Source organism: Capricornis sumatraensis, chromosome 20, assembly GCF_032405125.1.
Source record: "Capricornis sumatraensis isolate serow.1 chromosome 20, serow.2, whole genome shotgun sequence".
Lineage (NCBI taxonomy): Eukaryota > Metazoa > Chordata > Mammalia > Artiodactyla > Bovidae > Capricornis > Capricornis sumatraensis.
Window position 1 is genome coordinate 55,083,055 of NC_091088.1, and position 19,090 is coordinate 55,102,144.

Consider the following 19,090-nt stretch of genomic DNA (forward strand, 5'->3'; position numbering starts at 1 on the left):
GGAGTGCTCTCGAGGTGGGGAGGTGGCCAGCGGAGGGCAGGGGGTAGCAAGCGTTTTCTGCTTAGGGCTCCTGGGGTTGTCCTGGCAGAAGGGACCCCGCAGGACACGTGGAGTCCCCAGCACAGGGGTCCCTGGGCTCTGCTGGGGCACTTCCCCAGCTCAGAGGCCCCTGGGAATTTTGAACAGCCCCCCTCCCACCAGGCCCACACCAAGGCCTTCCTGACTCTGGGCTGTCTCCCTGCACAGAGGACCCCTTCAGGCCAGACCTCAAGGGACTCCTTTCTCTGGCCCACCCCCAACCCGCCGCACTCCACCCCTGCAACGCGAGCACACAGAGGAGACCCCACACAGAGCCACCTCTGGATTATTTTATTCACATGACTTGGCAAGACATAGGCACTCCTGCCAAAGAGCCAGGCACGGCCACCCCGGACCTGCCCTGGTCAGTTGCCCACCTCCCAGCCTTCTGAGGGTTAGTGCTAGTTACCTCACACACAGAACAAGGGTGGGGGATGGGAAAGATGAGACGGGGGTGGGGGCGGCGGTCTCCCTCTGCTCAGGGGTTTTCAGATGACGGCAGCCTGAGCCCCCTCCATCCTCGCGGGGCCTGGAGGGCCCATCTCGGAAAACCCCACGCTGGGCAGCCGCACCCGGAATCCACCCTCGTCCTGGTCCCCACTCCCGCCCCGGGTCTTGGGGCTTAGGGACACCCGGGGGAAGCGGAACTTGGGTGACTTCTCCCCGCTGGGAGACTTGGGTGCCGCCTCGCCCTCCTGCCCCCGGGAGGCCTTGGAAGGGGCAGCCAGGCCTACACGGGGCAAGCGGACTCGGACACGACCTCGGCGCCCGGAGGCCCCTTCCCCGCCGCCCTCCGCATCTTCCTCCTCGGGGCTGGGGGAGCCTTCCCCACTGACCGCCTCGCTCTGGCTGAAGCCCACGCGGGGCAGCTTGAGTTTTGGGCTCTTGGCCTTCTCACCTTCCTCAGCCCCCTCCTTGGCCCGTGCCAGGCCAAACCGGGGCAGCCGCACCTTGAGCTTGTGTCCGGCATCTCCCTCACCCTCTGCCACCTGGTACTCAGCGTGGGTGCCCACAGCAGGTGGGGAGAGCTCCACGTCGGGCAGGGAGAGGTGGAAGGTGCGCTCTGCCTCTGCGGACTGGTCGCCCGGCCCCTCAGCCCCGGCCCCAGCTCTAGCCACCAGCGTAGGCACCTTCAGCTTCAGCCCACCCTCACTGGTGGTGGCCTCCCCACCCTGCACCTCTCGGCTCAGCCCCACGTCCAGCTCAAGCTGGGGCACTGTCACAGCGGGCATCTTGAAGACACCCTCGCCCACCAACAGCTCGCCACCCGCCGCCTGGGCTCCAGGTAGAGCCAAGGTCACTTGAGGCACGTGGACCCTGTAGCCCGCTGTGCCCTCTGCTGGAGGGGCAGAACTCTCAGCCTGCTGGCCCGGGGTGGCCTCCCTAAAGCCGGTGAGCTCCACCTGGGGCAGGGAGATGCCCAGCGGCATCCTCAGCCCCCCATCCTGGGCCTCAGTGCCCACCTGCTTGGCTGGGGACACTTGCAGGCCTGCGAGCCGTCCTCGGCTGCCGGCTGTCTCCTCCTCTACCCGCCCCTCCTCCTGGGCCCCCAGAGCAACCAGTTCCACCTCAGGGATCTTAAGTTGCACAGCTGTGGACCCTGGCTTTTCCCTGGGGCTGACTCGCCCACCCGAGATGTCTGCTTCCTTCCCTCGAGCCAGCCCAAAGGAGGGCATCTTCAGCTTGGGCATCCTCACCTTCCCATCCCAACCCCTGCTCTTGCCCTCCAGCTCAGCCGCCCCTGACACTAGTTCTCCCACCTCAGTGTCCCGGCCCCTGACCCCAAACTTGGGCAGGCCGAACTTGGGCCCCTTGAGCTTGATATCGGCCCCAGCCACCTCTGCCTTGCCTGTGGGCAGATGGGAATCCAGGCTTAGCTGTGGGATGGACAGGTCGAGGGCGGGCAGCAGACCTGCCTCCTCTGTGCCCTTGGCCTCCACCTCGGTCCCCACCCGAGCCCTGGGGAGTGAGATGGCGAACTTGGACACTTTCAGCTTGGCAGCTCGTCCGGCCCCCTCAGCCTCTGCTTTGGTCACCTTTGGCCCCGAGAGTCCAAACTTGGGCAGGGAGAACTTGGAGGAGGGCTTGACTTTCGCCTCTGTCACCTCTGCCTGCCCTTCCTCCAGCGTGGGCAGCTGTGGGGTGGCGATCTCCACGGAAGGCAACCGGAAGGCAGCGCCCCCGACCCCAGCTGCTTCTGCCTGCTCCCCATTGCCCACTTCGGCGGCCGCGGCCTGCCCTTCCAGGCCCAGGGCCCCCGGCAGGTCTAGCTCCACCGAGGGCAGTGTGAGAGAGGGGACACCCACACGAGCCTCGCTGCCCACCTCTGGCTGCAGACACGGAAGTGTCACCAGCTTCCCCGAGACCTCAGCGCCTGCCTCACCAGGCTTGCCCTGAGATGGGGACTCCGCCCTCCCTAGCTTGGGCAAGGTCACCTTGGGCATCCTGAAGCCGAAGTCCATGCCCTCTGCCTCCTCTAACTTGGCAGCTTTTAGCTGCGCCTCCGGAGCCTTGGGCAGCTTCACTTCTGGTGCCTTCGGCAGATGCACCTCCGGGACCTTGGGCGCCTGGACTTCTGGCAGCCGCATCTCCGACACCTTTGGCAGATGCACTTGCGGGAGGTGGACGTCCGGCACGACCATTTCCGGCACCCTGGGGAGTTTTATCTCTGGGAGCTTCACCTCGGGGAGCTTGACATCAGGGACTTTCATCTCCGAGACTTTCGGCAGCTGCACCTCTGGGAGATGCACTTCTGGCACGGCCATCTCTGGCACCTTAGGGAGCTTCACCTCGGGGAGTTTCACCTCGGGGACTTTCGGCAGCTGCACCTCTGGGAGTCGCACTTCCGGCACGGCCATCTCCGGCACCTTCGGGAGTTTCATTTCCGGGCATTTCATCTCGGGCACCTTCGGCAGCTTCATCTCTGGGACTTTCGGCAGCTGCACCTCTGGGAGTCGCACTTCCGGCACGGCCATCTCCGGCACCTTTGGGAGCTTCACCTCGGGGAGTTTCACCTCGGGGAGTTTCATCTCGGGGACTTTCGGCAGCTGCACTTCTGGGAGACACACTTCGGGCACGGCCATCTCTGGCACCTTTGGCAACTTCATCTCTGGGACTTTTGGCAGCTGCACCTCTGGAAGTCTCACCTCGGGGACGGCCATCTCTGGCACCTTCGGAAGCTTCATCTCTGACACCTTCGGGAGCTCCACCTCTGGGAGTCGCACCTCTGGAAGGACCGGCTCAGGCATTTTGGGGAGCTTGACCTCTGGGACCTTGGGGGGCTTCACCTCAGGCCCCTTGGGCACCTTGACCTCCGGCGGTGAGACCCCGATGCCAAAGGAGGGCATCTTGATGGTGGGCAGCTTCAGCTTGCTCTCAGGAGCTTCGGGAGCAGCAGGCCGGGGCTCCAGAAGAGAGAGCCCGAAGGTGGGCATTCGAAGCTTGGGCCCCTTCACCTTAGCCTCAGCAGCTTCCTTTGCTCGGGCCCCAAAGCGGGGGAAACTGAGGCGGGGCATCTTCAGGGCCACCTCGGGCACCTCGCCTCGGGGTTCCACCTCTGCACCAGGCAAGGCCAGGTCCACCCCCACTGTAGGTGCTGCTACTTCCAGGGTGGGTACCGTCACTGCCACAGCCCCTTCCCGGATCTCCAGGCAGGGAAGTGTGGGCAGAGCAGGTAGTGAGGGCAAGGAGGGCAGCTCCACTTGGGGCACCTGGATCCCTACAGCCGCAGGCTCCACGGCCGGGACAGCTGGGGCTCCCAGCCCAAGGGTTGGCAGGTGGAGGGCAAAGCCGCTGACGGCCTCTGCTGCAGGGGCCGCCTCCCCCTTGGGGGCTGGGACCTGGGGGACACCCACCTCGGCACCTGGCAGCCGGGGCCCAACCAACTCCACCTGGGGAGCCGTGAAACGGGGTCCTGCTGCCACCTCAGCCTCTGCTTTGGCCTTCCGTGGGGGAGGAGCGGCGGCGGCCAGCCTGGCTACCTGGGCCTCTTCGGCCACTTCTCGGACCCGCAGCCGAGGCAGCTGGAGGCGCCGGCGGGTGGGGGCAGCTGGGACAGGACCCTCGACAGCCTCGGCTTTGAGGCCTCGACGCAGACGGGAGAACTTGGGAAAGGAGAATTCGACGTCAACAGGGGCCAGGTCTGCGGGGGCCCCCAGGGCCCCGGGCATCACCATCTTCTTCTTCTTCACAGGGGACAGACTCTGGATGTTCTGGGGAGAGAGGAGAGAGGCAGGAGGCGGTGGGACAGTGGGAGGCCTAGGGTGGACAGGGGGAAGCCCCATGCTGTCATTTAACCAGGATGGGTACGTGTTGGATGGAGCATCTTGTCTCCAAAGCACCATCCCCACTTCCTGCCTGTCATGTCACCATGACTGCCCAGGAAGGCAAAGACTTTAATTTGGACTCTTACAGTGCATCACCAGGGGTGTATAAACTATGACCCAAGACTTCTGGCTCCTCGTCCACCATTTTCCCCAATACCCTCACTTTAGAGATGGGGAAACTGAGGCCCAAGGAGGTAAAGAAGTTCCTCCAGAGTCACTCAGTAGTAAGTGAGCCACCCTTAGGCTTGACTGAACGTGGCCTCTCTGGTTCAGGACCACTGGTGGGTGAGGGTCCTGGTTTGGGTGGGTGGGTCCCCCTCCCCAGGGAGGAGTTTAGGGGCAGAGAACAGGAGGCAGTGGATGGGATTAGCGCTGGGTTAGTGACGAGACAGAGGGCAAGGCTGGTCCACGGGTGTGGGGCAGTGGGGCTCACGGCGCAGAGACAGGATCGCTGGGGCAGTCCAGGGCCGGGGCCGGGCTAAGCACGCGTACCAGCTTGGCCACCTTGGCCCGCGGGCCCTTGATCTCGTAGCCGGCCACGGTCCCGGGCCGTAGCGCCAGGTCCCCGGTGGGTACAGTGCGCTTCAGGCAGAAGGAGACCTTGTAAGGCTCGGCGCATTGCAGCAGGCGGAGCGCGTCCTCGTACTTGAAGTTCTCGAAGAACACTCTGGCGCTCAGCAGCTGGTCCCCTGTAGGCCAGGTGGAGGTGAGCAGGGCGTGGGCATCTTCCGGCCCCGCCCACTTCCCTGGAGCCGGTGCAGCAGGGCGCCGCCCAAACTTTTGGCCCCGCCTATACCCGCGTGCAGTGCGTGCTCGATCGCTTCAGTTGTGTCCGACTTTTTACGACCCTGTGGGACTGTAGGCTGCCAGGCTCCTCTATCCATGGGGTTCTCCAAGCAAGAATGCTGGAGTGGCTTGCCATGCCCTTCTCCAAGAGCACAGGATACTGAGACACAAAGTTCCTCCCTGTTTGAAGTTCTGATACTTGGAGAAAGCCTCGGCCTAGGCTTTAGCCCTGCCTCCCTTAGAGCAAATCCAAGCCCCTTTGCCGCACCTCTCCCCTTTCTACTCCCCCTCCCCGAACCTCACACTTCAAACACTGATTCTGCTTTCTTTTACTGAGAAACAGAGTCAGAAGAAAACTTCCAGAAGCCCCCACCCAATTACTCACCCGCCCTGGTCCTGCGGCGATTTTCTCTACTCTCCATCTGTCCTAGGGATAAACCAATCCCACTCCTAGCTCGGGTCAATCTCTCCACCACCTTTTCAGGGATAAACTCCAGCAATTCTCCCCTTGCTCCCTACATCATCATCAATTTGTCCTTCTCTTCTACATTATTGTCATCAGCAAAGAACATACCACTCTTTCTCCCATAAGAAAGGTTGTCTTGGACTTCCCTGGTGGCTCAGTGGATAAGAATTGGCCTGCCAATGCAGGGGACATGGGTTCGATCCCTGGTCCAGGAAGACTCCACGAGGCTCGGAACAACTAAGCCCCTGTGCCACAACTACTGAGTCCATGAGCTGCAACTTCTGAAGCCCTTGCGCCTATGGCCTGTGTTTGCAACAGAAGAAGCCCCTGCAACTAGAGGCCCACATACTGCAATGAAGAGTAGCCCACAGCTGCCGCAACTAGAGAAAGCCCTCAAAAAGCAACGAAGACTCAGCACAGCCAAAAATAATTTTTTTTTTTTTTAAAGAAAGGTTGCCTTGACCTCACTCTTTCTGGAACTTCTGCCCCACTTATCTGTTCACTTTAATGGCACAATTCATGGAGTTGTCTGACTGCGTTATTTTCACTTCTCCAATCACACTTTTGACACCCCCCCCTCCCAGAGCCTCGAACTGGTCTCTCAAGGTCTCATACAGTGACCTCTGTGTAGCTGCTAAGTCCAGCAGTCAAGTCCCAGACTTCATCCATTTAAACCCTTGCTTGAGACCCAGCTTCACTCTCTCTCTTTCATCTCCTTGCTCAGCTTGGCTTCCAGGGTGCCCAACCCTCTGGAACCTCCCTGGGGGCTTCTTCTCAGCCTCCTGGGATGATTCCTCCCATCTCCCAGACCTCTTAAAGACACAGAGTCCCAGAGAGCCAGCTCAGGCCTTGGACCTCTCCTCTTCTCCATACTACTTATCCCTTAGGGAAGCTCACCCAGGTTCAGGAGTTTAAAGATCCCAACTGCGTCTCTCCAGCCCAACACTCCCCACATCCATCCTAATTTCACATATCCCTTCACATCTCCGCCTTGGTGTCCAGCTCTCATTTGACAGGTTCAAACTGTACTCCTGGTCTTTCTCCAAACAAGCTCCAGCCCCAGGGTTTCCCATTTGTGGGGCTACCAACTCCATTCTCAGGTCAAGAATTCCTGGACACATCCTTGACCCCTCTCCAAAAATCCCATATCCAGTCCGGAAGACTCTTCCTTCAGATTATATCCAGAATCCAAAGCCTTGTCTTCACCTCCAATAACACTGTTTTGGCCCCAAGTATCACCCTGTCCTCCACTAACTCCCGGAGTTTGCTCAAATCCATGTATTTAACCATCTCATCCTCTGCTGTCCCCTTCTCCTTTTGCCTTCAATCTTTCCCAGCATCAGGGTCTTTTCCAATGAGTCGGCTCTCACATCCATGGGGTCACAAAGAGTCAGTTCCCTGTACTATAAAGTAGGTCCTTTTTGGTTATCTATTAATATTTTAAATATAGCACTGCGTACATGTTGATTCCAAACTCCCTGTTTATCCCTTCCCCTAGCGAGTGAACAACAACAAATCACCAATCTCTTACCTGGATAATCATAGGAGCCTTTTTTCCTGCTCCCCATCCTGCCCCCTACAGTCTACTGCTAATACAGCATTTCAATATGGTCAATTCATGTTCTTTCTTCATTCACAACTTCTGATTAAAAATTAAAGTTCTCCCCGTGGTCCATAAAGCCCTCAAAAAACTACCCCTTCTCTTCTCTGGCCTCATCTCTTACTCTGCTTTTCACTAACGCTGCTCCATTCACACTGGCTTCCTTGCTGTTTCTCCAACAAACCAGGCACTCTCCCATCTTGGGGCAGTTGCACTGGTTCTCTCTGCCTGGAATGCTTTTCCAGATGGCCACAGAGCTCATTCCCTCACCTCCTTCAGGCCTTTCTGCCCTTCCTGGTTCATCCTACTTAAAAACGCAGCTTCCTTCCTAGCTTCCATAAGCATACACGGCCTTCTAGTGTACTCTGTATTTTACATTAGTTTCCATAAATTATGTATATATAATGTACTATGTATTTCACAGATTTTGCTTAAATATGTCTCTCCTCACTAGAATGTAAGCTTCATAGGAACAGAGAGTGTTGTCTGTTTTGTTCACAGCAGTAGCCCAAGCACCCAGAATAACATCTGGAAATAGAAGGCACTCAGTAAATAGTTGTTGCATGAATAAAGCATCAACCTCATCCATGTTACTTAAAATATCCCTTACTAAGCTCTCTTCGCCACTCCCTCCAAGTTGTTAACTCCGCCTCTTTTCTTCAGCCCCAACAGCCAAACTATAACTAGCACTTATATAGTGCTTACTATGTGCCACTTAGTTACCTGCTGTGTTTTCAAATACTGACTCATTTAATCTACATAATAACCCTATGAGGTATGTACTAGAGTAAGTCCCATTTTAGAGGTGAGAAAACCGAGTCACAGAAAGATCACAAGATAGTTAAGTGCAGATTTGGGAGACAATGAACCTCCAGAGCCGGTATCAGCAACCGCAAAACCGAGACACACAAAGCCCCGCCCCTAGTCCTTAACCCCGCCTCCCGGCCCCAGGGCCTAGGGCAGATTCCCGCCCCCGCAGGAAGGCCCCGCCCCGTGCCCGCACCCCGCCCACCTTCCTGTAGGCTGAGGCTCCTGGCCGCCGGCGAGTCCTCACGCAGCTCGCGGACGAAGATTCCCTCCTTGCCGCCTCCCGCTACGTTGATGCCGCTGACCCCGGTCTGCGCCTCTGTCTCCACGATGATCTCCACCAACTCCGCCCGCCTCAGCTCCTGTGGAGAGCGGCGAGGGGTCGCCATGGGGCGCTGGGGCCGGACCTCGCCCAGAGCCCGCCATCGCGCTTAAAAGCAGCTCTTAACCGGGTCCTCAGGGCACAGGCGATCAGGCGGGGCTCAAGCCGGTCGTGTGGGCCCACTCTCGCCGGCATCTCCCCTTTAAGTGAGCGCGAGGGCGGCTCTCTGAGACCCACGGAAGAGTTCAGTGGGTCTCCCGGCTCACTGGCCTGAGAGAGCCCCGAAGGCTGCAGTCAGGAGACGCGGGGCGAGGGGTGGTATCATAGAGGAGGGATGGGACGGGGAGGCCAGAGGGAACCTGAGTTGCAATTGAGAGGCGGACCTGCTAGTGAGGGCGGGGCTGTTTGCTAAGGGGGCGTGGTCAGTTCGGAGGCGGGGTTAGGGGTTGGAGCGCGACCAGATAGAGGACAGTGGCCGGAGAGGAGCGGCCAAAGATAGGAAAGGGGTGTGGCTAGAGTGTGTCCGTGGATGCGCGGAAGGGACCCGTAGTCTATGGACGGGCTTGAATTATGGGGAGGGGCTTTAACAACGGCAGAATAGGGCTGGAATTGAGGATGGGGTCCCGAAGAAAGGGTGCGGTATGAAGGAGTGGGGGTGGGCCTGGCCTCCTTGAAGGCTTGAATATGTATGACTGTCCTATTGTGTACTCTGTGACCCCAAGCCCTGCATAACGCCCACTGGAGAGGGAATCTAGTGAAGAGCGGCCGTGCGTGGGTAATGAGGGGTGGACTGGCAGACGTGGTATGCCTGGTATTTACTGTAAATGGTGCTGACCTGGTCCTGGCCCAGCAGTGCACTGTGGGATCCACATCCAGCCTTCCCAGAAGAGACAGTGAAAGACCTCAGTTTCACAACCCGTCCAGGAATGCACTCTGCTATGTGTCTCTAGGGGAGAACTGTGCCCTCTCTGGGCCCATTTCCCTCCTGTAAAGTTGGGTGACATGGGTATATGGAAGGAATCTCTGATTGTGATTGAAGCAACAGAGATGTGAGGGGATGCTGTAATGGGCAGTATCTTGAGGCTGGCACAGACTGGCGTTGAGCCCAGAACTGAGCCCAGGACTTGGAGAAGGGAAAGCAAATTTGCCCAGATGCTCCACAGCAGCAGCCCCGAGTCTAGAGTGCTGGGCAGAACATGGTGAGAAGGGGTAGGAAGAGTTGTGGTAGGGGCAACAGGGAAAAGCATGACCATCACCACCATCAGGCCCTGGGCCAAGTATTTTATGTGTGGTGTCTCATTTCATCCTCCACACAGCTTGGGCAGAGAGTAGGACACAAAGGTCCAGAGAAGTGAAGTGACTGCCTAATGCTACACAGCCAGTTCAGTGATGGGGCCTCAGCCTTGGGGGTGTGACCTCAGAGCCCATAAGCTGTCCTGTAGGCAATGACCTCTGTGCATGTTATCCCATGCCTGCCACCCTCAGCCTCAGCTTGGCTGCTATAAAAGGAGACCCACTGTATGCTTGGCATCCAGTAGGATCCAGTCAGTGCTATGCTCTGTCTCCATGACAGTGAAAGCCACTCACATTTAAGGAGGCTAGGTACCAGGCCCTGGGCAAATGACATAAGTGTGAGTCCTCAGCACCCTCAGAGATGGGGACCATTGCCCCATTTCACTGATGGCAAAACTGAGGGTTTGAAAGGTCAGGTCATCTGTTCAGGGTTGTACAGCTGAAGTGGTAGGACTGGGATGTAAGCCTATAGATCCAAACCCCATGTCTTTAACCCCTACACCATTCTGCCTCTTCTGATGAAGAGGCTTTCTACTCTATTTTCTTTAGCTTAGTATTAATAGAATTCCAGTATGATCCTATCCCTTGTAGCTCAGTCGGTAAAGAATTCACCTGCAATGTAGGAGACATGGGTTCAATTCCTGGGTCGGAAAGATCCCCTGGAGAAGGGAATTGCAATCCACTCCAGTATTCTTGACTAGGAAATCCCATGGACAGAGGAGGCTGGTGGACTGCAGAACATGGGGTTGCAAGAGTTGGACACGATTTAGAGACTAAACCACCACCATGCTCAGTGAATTAGCTTCTTGGAATCTTAGTCTGTGTCAGGTACTGTGTTAAGCACATCACGAATGTTAATTTCTCTTTCCCTCACAGCGACCTATAACAGTCTGTTGCTGTCCCCATTTCACAGATGGGAAGACTGAGGCAGAGAAGCCAAGAAGTGCCTCAGTGCCACCCTAGTCAGTGCTCCCCACCAAGGCCCTGCAGGTCCCCTTTGAAGGGTACTCACCTCGGCACTCCGGCTTCTGGCCTCCATGGCGCTGCTGGGAGTCCCCTTGCCCCCCGGCTCCTCTGGTTTCCTCTCTCCCTTCTGCTGCAGGACCAGCTTCAGTTCTGCATGGAGCAGCTGCCTCTGAGCCTGCGGGGTCAGGGATGCAGGCTTGAGGCCACCCAGGGGAAGATGCGGGGAGAAGGCCGGGCTTAAAGGTCAGGGTGGGTATGAGATGGGGAGAAGGGCCGCCCCCCGCTCCAATCCCAAGTGTCCTCTCACCACTGCCTGCGCATAAGCACCCGCTCCTAACAGGAGCCCAGCCCGGGGTGGCGCACAGTCGTCTGTGGGGCTTGCGCCTTTCCTCTGGGGTCTTGCTGCCTGCCAGGGAAAGACCACGTCAGGAGGCTCCAGGCAGGCCAGGAAAGGGCAGGGAGGGGCATGTGGCACCAGCCAGTGCTCACCTCAGGGTCACCTCCAGCTCCTTGAGCCTTCTGGGTCCGGGGCTCTAAGAAGAATAACGTGAGCATTACTGTCGGCTGACCCTACTGATGATTCCTGAGTGTCTGACCCTCCCTGCACTCTGTCATTATTCTATCCCCACGGGTTCCCTGGTGGTCCAGTGGTTAGGACTCCACGCTTCCACTGCAGGGGGCAAGGGTTTCGTCCCTGTTTGGGGAACTAAGATTCCACATCCTGTTGCATGGCTTGGGGACTGCAACCCTGCAACCCTGTTGCTGCTCTGTCCCCAAAGTGCAGGTGGGGAACCTGAAGCTCCAAAAACCTTTATCCAAGGTGATGTGGCTGGACAAGAAGCAGTAGTATAGCCAGGAATGACTCCTAGGCCTTTCTGACAGTACCATCCCTATGTTAACCACCTCGGCTGACCAAGAGGGCCAAATTCACTGTAAAACCATTGCCTCTACTTGCCAGGTAGGCAAATCACCTCACCTCTCTGTGCCTCAGTTTCCCCATCTATAGAATGGGGTGAATGAGAGCACCTACCTCCCAGGGCTAGTTAGAGGGTTACGTGTATTTGTAAATATACAGTGCTGGGCACCTGGTAGGCACTTCATAAGCACTTGCCATGATTATCACTGAGGACTTCCTGTGGTCCTGATCTTGTTTCGAATATCCCACGGGGGTCAGCGTCTGTGGACTTCAGAACACCCTGGTGAGATCAATAGAGTTATTGGGCATGGGACTTCCCTGGTGGTTCAGTGGTTAAGACCGCACACTTCCAATGCACGGGGCACAGGTTTGATCCGTGGCCAGAGAATCTGGGTCCCACATGCTGAAGAGTGTGGCCAAAAAATAAAATTATTGAGCTTGTTACAGAAGACGTCTGAGACTGGGAGAAGGAAAGTCACTCATCTGAGTCACGGATGGCCTAGCCAGGACTTTTAACTTGTCTGAAGGCTCCAGCTGCTTCTACAGATGCTAATAACTAATGGGCACTGTGTGGTTACTCTTTGCCAGTCCTAGGCTAAGACCTTCACTTCCCACCTCACTGCAGAAAACCCTAACCCCTGAGAGAGGCCAAGAACCTCATTCAAGGTCACATGGCCCAGTGAGAAGGAGGCAGAGCTGGGGTCTCTGCTGACAGCCCCTTCTAGGGGAGGGAGATGGATCCTGTCCCCCTCCTCCAAGCCTTGTCCTCCTGGCCCCCACCTGGCATGCCAACTCACCAACCCCCACTCCACAGGGAAAGGTCAGGCCTCACGCGGCACATTCCCTCAAACAATGGCCCATCTGCTGTGCTCGGTCACATTCCACCCCTGCCCACCCACCCCCAGCCACACAAAGGCCCTTCATAGCCCACCACTGGCCGAGACAGAAGACAGAGAGACCCCCCCATGCTCCAGCTGTACCCACTCCACTGGTTGCCTTCCCCCCGCCGCCACAACCCCTGGTGTCAGAAGGCTCCTCTCTGGCTCTCCATGTCCTTCCCTGGCCTCCCCTGTGAACCCCCGGCCCCTCCCAGCAGGCTTGACCCCCACATCCAGGTTATTTCCTCTAGACTGGGCCTTATGCAGGCCTCCTTAGGCCCTGAAATCACTCTGGATGTGGAGGCTATTTTAGGGTTGGAAACTGAGGCTCAGAGAGGGAAAGTGACCTGTCTGGGGTCATACAGCTAGGACCCGTGCCCTTGACCCCCAACTCTGCACCTTAACTTGCACTGGTGACTCTGAGCCCTGGAGGAGGCCTAGGCAGCAAAACAGTTGAGGCAGAAGTTGGGCTGGCAGAGGGGATCAAGGGTGCCAGAAACAGGTGTTTTGAGAGCAACTCAGTGCCAACACTGGACGAGGCAGACACTTTACGGCTGTGGCTTCATGGTACCCCATTTTACTGATGAGTAAATGAGGGTTAAGAGATGGGCTATCACAGGGAGTTCCCTGGCAGTCCAGCAGTTAGGACTCGGCACTTTCAGTGCCAGGGCCCAGGTTCAATCCCTGGTCAGGGAACAAAGATCCCGCAAGCCACGTTGTTGTTTAGTCGCTAAGATGTAGCCAACTTTGCAATCCCATGAACAGTAGCTTGCCAGGCTCCTCTGTCCATGGGATTCTCCAGGCAAGAATACTGGAGTGGGTTGCCAGTTCCTCCTCCGGGGGATCTTCCTGACTCAGGGATCGAACCTGCGTCTCCTGCAGCTCCTACACTGGTGGACAGATTCTTTACCACTGAGCCATCAGGGAATCCCATTCACAAGCCATGGGGCATGGCCAAAAAGAAAAAAAAAGAGAGACAGAGATGGGTGGGATATCACAGTGACGGAGTTGGGACTTGAACCCCGGTCTGAAAGCTAACTCTTAGTCCCTGATACAAGGTAGTGTCCTGAGCTGTGGGTGAGAGAAGCCTGGTACTCGCAGGAGATGGTGGAGATGGAGGGGAGGGTCTCCAGGGCCACAAGCGCCCTGTCCAGGACAAGCCAGAGAAGGTCACACCCAGAAGCTGGCACCGGAAACCCAGCCAGGGTGAGGGCAAGAGAGAGAGTGCCCAGCTTCTCCATCCCTGCCCGGGACGGCTGCCCAGCCCAGGTTATATTTAGCCCAACTGTGCCCTTCCTGAGCCACGTACCCAGCTCCTGGGGTGGGATTGGGTGGGAGCAGCTTCGGAAGGAAACCCCCCCACCCCGCCCCCGCTACCCCACAACCCGGGGCACTCTCTGTTCCCAGCTCTGGCTGTCCCACTAGGCAGGGGAAGGAGGGGTAGGGAGGTGCCCAGGGGGCGGGCCTGACCTGTGTTAGGGGACGCTCTAATGGGGCTTCCCTGGGGAATCAAGGCTAGGCAGTACTCTCCAGAGGCTAACTGCCGATTTCTTGAGCTCCTGTGGCACTTCCCTGATCCATTCCTGAGCTTCCAGAATTCTGAGAATCCCCTTTCTTGAGCATTCACTGTATGCAAAGATTCTTCCCTGCCTGGGCTCATTAAATCCTAACAACACCTCCCTGGGGAAGTCACAACTCAGATGCTCATTTAAGATGTCACTCCTGCCCTTCTGGGTGGGTGTCATTTTTACTCTGAGCCCTTCAGCTGAGCTTTGGGCCTGCTGAGGAAGCCCCCAGCTTTGCCTCACCGTACCTTCTTCCACCACCCCCATGCCTGGCACCAACATCACTTAAGAATTCTCCCCACTCACAGCCTCAGCCACCCCAAAGACCAGAGTGACCTGGAGCCCTTGCAGTGGGAGTGAGAGGTTGACCTGACTCATCCAAGGCCCCCAGATATCTGAGATATCTGAAGCCATCTAGTGATGCGGAGGGGGAGGCATTCTGGCAGTGGCCTCTGGGTGCCTCATTTAGGCCCAGCTCCAGCACTCCTCAGGTTTGAATACTGGGGCAAGGTTTGAATTTCACCTCTCAGGGCCTCAGTTTCTTCCTCTGTAAAATGGAGCCAATAATAGTGGCTTTGAGGAATTATGACATAATAGCAGGTGCTTAGAATATTCGGAGTATACAGTATAAGAGCTCAAGTAATAGCAACTAATCTCTGAAGGCAATTGTGTGTGGGGGGCAGGGGGCTGAGTATCTTAGAGTGTCTCATATCCAGCCTTTGCCCACAGTGGCCCCACTTTCTCCGCTACCAAAGAGGAACTTTGGGTGAGGGACAAGATCCAGGTTGGGTACCAGCTTCCAAACCAGCAAGATCAGCACTGCCTCCCCAGCACTCTATTCCAGGGACCAAAAAGCCTGTCCCACCCTCAGCATCCAGCCCCAGCTCTGTATAAGCAGCAATTCATTTACTCTCGTGTCAGCCCTGTGAGGTGGCCTCCATCAGCCCCCCTGGCTTTTTCTTGGCTGCACTTTGAGATAGGTGGAACTTCCCCAGTGAGGATGGAACCTGTGCCCCTGCAGTGGAAGCACAGAAAGACTGGACCACCGGGGCAGTCCCATCAGCCCATTTTAGAGGTGAGAAAGCAGAGGCACAATGAATGCAGTATCTTGCCCAAAGCGACACAGCCAGAAAGAAGAGAACACTGGGATTTGAACCCAGGGTCTGGTTTCAAAGTCTGTACCTTTAACTCCTACACCTTGCAGCCTCCTGAGCCTCAGACACCCTCCCAGACCCTCCCAGGATCCTGGGTCTCATTCCCACAGCTTCTTAGCTTGGCCAGGATGGGAACTGGCTGGCTCATCTCTTACCACTAGGCCTCCAGACAGCTCGAGAGCTCCCAGGTCCGGTCTGTCTGCTCAGCCCCGGTCCCAGGCTGGGGGGGAAAAGGAATGGGGAGGGGGAGGAGGGGGAGACCCCAGCCATTGGCTGCCGAGATATGACATCACCAGGGGGTGGGTGGTGGGGAAACACATCCACCCTCCAGGGGGTGGGAGCCACAGAGGAGACAGCTGCTCTTCCTCGCCTGGGCTGAGACCTCCACCGTGAGCCCTGATCCTGGGGTTGACAGGTTGCTAGTACCATGGGAGACTAGCCTCCTACCAACACCATTCCCTGGCTTCCAGACCCAGGCATGGTTCCTGGGGCCCCTAAAAATAAACTGTTTCCACTCTCTCTCCCAGTTAATGTGGGTTCAAATCCCAGCTCAGCCGTGTCCTGGCTGTGTGACCTTCGGCAAGTCACGGCATCTTTCTGCACCTCAGTTTCTCCATCTCTAAAACAAGGATCACAGAAGTGCCTGCCTTATGGGTTTGTTGTGAAGATAAAATGAGTGAAAAGAGACGAAAAACTTTCAAAAGCTCCTGGCACGGAGTGACTGCTACTTATACGCATTCTGTATTATTCAAACAAATTAGGGGACCAGCTAGACTTGTCAGCGGACTTTTGGCTTGAGTGGGACTGGACCCAGGGAGCCCCACTTCTCTGTTTAATGGAGTTGCCACTTGGGGGGACATCTATCATGTACCATGCTGGGCACCCAAAGCTTGCCCCCTGGAATCAGGGATGCAAGACAGGCAGATGAAGGCCCAGTTTTTAGTTAAAAATCCAGAAAGTGCTGGGGCTGGGATCCAACCACAGTTCTACAGGACCGCCAAGACCCTGCAATATGCCCTGTCCCCTTCATATAACAGCCAAGGAGGCTCAGAGAGGGGAGTGACACCCAAGGTCACCCACTTCAGGTAATAGGTAGCACCGGGATTTGAACCCACATCTGCCCAACTCCCAAACCAAGGCCACCAGGCCTCACCCTGACCCCCCAGCCCCTGGCCCCCAGCCGGCCCTGACTCACCAGACCCCGGGGGGCGGCACAGGGAGCATAGGTATTCCCACATGCCCCTCACACCCACCCGGCTGCTGCCTCGGATGCTCCTGGCTCTCTGAGCTGGAGCCTGGGGCCGGGGCTGGGCTGAGGCCGGGGATTACCCCCAAAATGCACATCAGCAGCTTCCGGCCCATTGTCCACCCGGGCACGGCCTCCAGGCCCTCAGCAGAGGGGGCACCCTCACCTTTCACATCAGCTTAGCTGGCCCCTCAGCAGCCCCCTCCCCACCCTGAGCAGTTGGGGCCCACTCCTGAGGGGCTTGGGGGATCAGAGACCGGCTGGCAGGATCCCAGAATGCCAGGGGCATCCTCCCTTCTCTCTGAAATGCCCCCTGCCCACTCTCAGCCACTGGGGAAGGCAGGAATGTGCTGAGCTCTGGGAAATGCCTTCCAGGCCTGGCAGCCACTAAAGGTTGGGGTGTGGTGGAACCCAGCTAGAACCCTCCTCCCGGGAAAGTTGGAAGACATGGTGTGGTCACGGCTACTGATGGGCTCAAGGAGGCCTACCCCCATTGCAGGCGCACGCTCTCTCTCTCTCTCTCTCTCATTCATTCATGCATTCAGACATTCCTGGGTTCATTCATTCATTCAATAAATCTTCACAAGCCCTTGGTGGCTGGCCCTTTGCTGAGCACTGGAGACACTGTCAGACCTCAATTCACCACAGAGGGCAGGCTCAGGACACAACTTCTGGGGTCAAACTGGAGGGTTGAGGAGGAAGAAGCCAGGTAAAAGGTTAGGGAAGAAGCTTCCAGGAGGGAGGAGGAACATGGGCAAAGCACCAGCAGGGAGAGAGGGAGCAGTCCTTTATCCAAAGTCAGCAAACAGTCAAGGAGCACCTGGTCTTGTGCCCAGCCCCAGGCTGGATGGTGCTGGGGACACAGTGTGACCAAGATAGCCTGGGTCTGCTTTCAGAGTTCACAGTCCAACAGGGAGACCGACCCAGAGTGGCCAGGGTTGGGATGGGGGAATTGCATACAGAGAGATCAGAGCCTTACTGGGGGAGCCCAGGCAATGTACCTGCTGCAGCCCAGGAAGGGAGGTCAGGGAAGGCTCCCTGGAGGAGGGGCCATGTGAGCCAAGACTTGAGTGACCCATAGGATCTACGCAAGAGAAGGGGTGGTATGAGACTTCCCTGGCGGTCCAGTGGTTAGGACTCTGAGCTTCCACTGCAGGGGGCACGGGTTGAATCTCTGGTTCAGGGAACTAGGATCCCTCAAAATATGCAGTGGGGTCAAAAAAAAAAAAACCAAAAAAAACAATAGAAAGAGAGGGAGAGAGAGAGAAGAGGGAGTGGAAAAGTTTTATGGGCAGTGGGAACAGCCCGTGTAAAGGATCTGAATCCAGACAGAGTTCGCACATAGGAAATTTTCTGGAGCCAAGAACCATGTCCTTGTTCATGGCTGTGTCTCTATGGTCAATATGCCCTGTCATGTGCATCTCCTTCTCATTTATACATGTATTCACCAGCTATTTGCAGACACTTCTTCGGAATCAATCCATCCCTGGGCTGGGCGATGCTGGGGACACAGTAGTCACTGTGCCCTCACGAGACTCTCAATCCAAGGGTGGCAGACACCAAAGAAGTGAGCAACTAAACGAGTGTATAATTGAAACGAGTGTACAATTACACACTAAGCTAAGTGCTCTGAGAAAAAGATCCAGGTCTGTAAGAGGGGTCTGACACTCTGATACTATCAGAAAGGGCAGAGAGGGCTTCTTGGAGGCGGCAACATTTAAGCTGGCACCTGAAGGACACATAGGAGTTCATGCCAAGCTGCGGGTGGTGGATACATGAAAGTGGGTTTCAGGTAGAGGGAACATCCCACGCAAACGGCCCATTTGAGAAACCGGTGCATGTGAGAGTAAAGGGAAGCTGAGGGACGGGCCACAGTCAGCAGGACCATGAGGAGGGCCTCAGACTTTGTCCCACCGGCCCCGGGCACCTACAGGAGGGACAAGGCCAGAGCTGAGTTTTAATAACTGAGGGTGGAAAGAATCTACCAACAGGCCAGGCTAGAACCAGGAAGAAAACTCACTGCTTGCTACTCTGGCAGACAGGGAGGCTGGTACTCGACAGACAGACAGACAGACAGACAGAGGCTATCCGGTCCCTCTCTATGTCTCGGAGGGCAGATAACCTTCCTCATCCCCGATTTTATGGGACAAGCACAGTCCTCTATCATGAAATATAACATTAGCTGTATGTTTTGTGTAGCTGCCCTTTAGCAGGTAAAGAAAGCTTTCTTTCCTAGTTTGCTGGAGGTTTTTTTTCCCCTAATATTTCTCTATTTATTTAGCTGCATCTGATCTTAGTTGAGGCACATGAGATCTTTTTTTCACTTTTTATCTTATTTTTTTAATTATGAAAATATGATAACACATTTACAGGAGACTTAGAAAATACAGAACAAAGTTACATATATTCCACTAAATATCACAGTTGTTTAAGTCAATAAGTTAAGATTCTTGGTTGGAGTTTCAGTATCAAACTCTGAAGTGCATGGGAATTTCATCTCAGTTGCGGTATTTGGGGTCTTTTGATGCGGCCCATGGGCACCAGAGCGTGCGGGCTCGGCAGTTGGGGTGCATGGGCTTAGTTGGTCTGCGGCATGTTGGATCTTAATTTCCCCAGCAGGGATCGAACCCACGTCCCCTGCACTGCAAAGCAGATGCTTACACTGGAGGACCAGGGAAGTCCCTGCTG

General features: G+C 56.4%; 1 protein-coding gene across 1 annotated transcript; it reads right to left on the minus strand.

Moving 5' to 3' along the window:
• Nucleotides 1-566: 566 nt before the first annotated feature.
• PRX (periaxin) lies at nucleotides 567-16,394 on the minus strand. Its single transcript, XM_068993388.1, has 7 exons — nucleotides 16,352-16,394; nucleotides 11,133-11,176; nucleotides 10,951-11,049; nucleotides 10,690-10,818; nucleotides 8,268-8,424; nucleotides 4,896-5,092; nucleotides 567-4,289 (listed from the first exon to the last, which is right to left on the minus strand). Exons 1-7 carry the CDS (start codon nucleotides 16,392-16,394, stop codon nucleotides 567-569), a joined length of 4,392 nt encoding a protein of 1,463 aa, XP_068849489.1.
• Nucleotides 16,395-19,090: the final 2,696 nt, after the last annotated feature.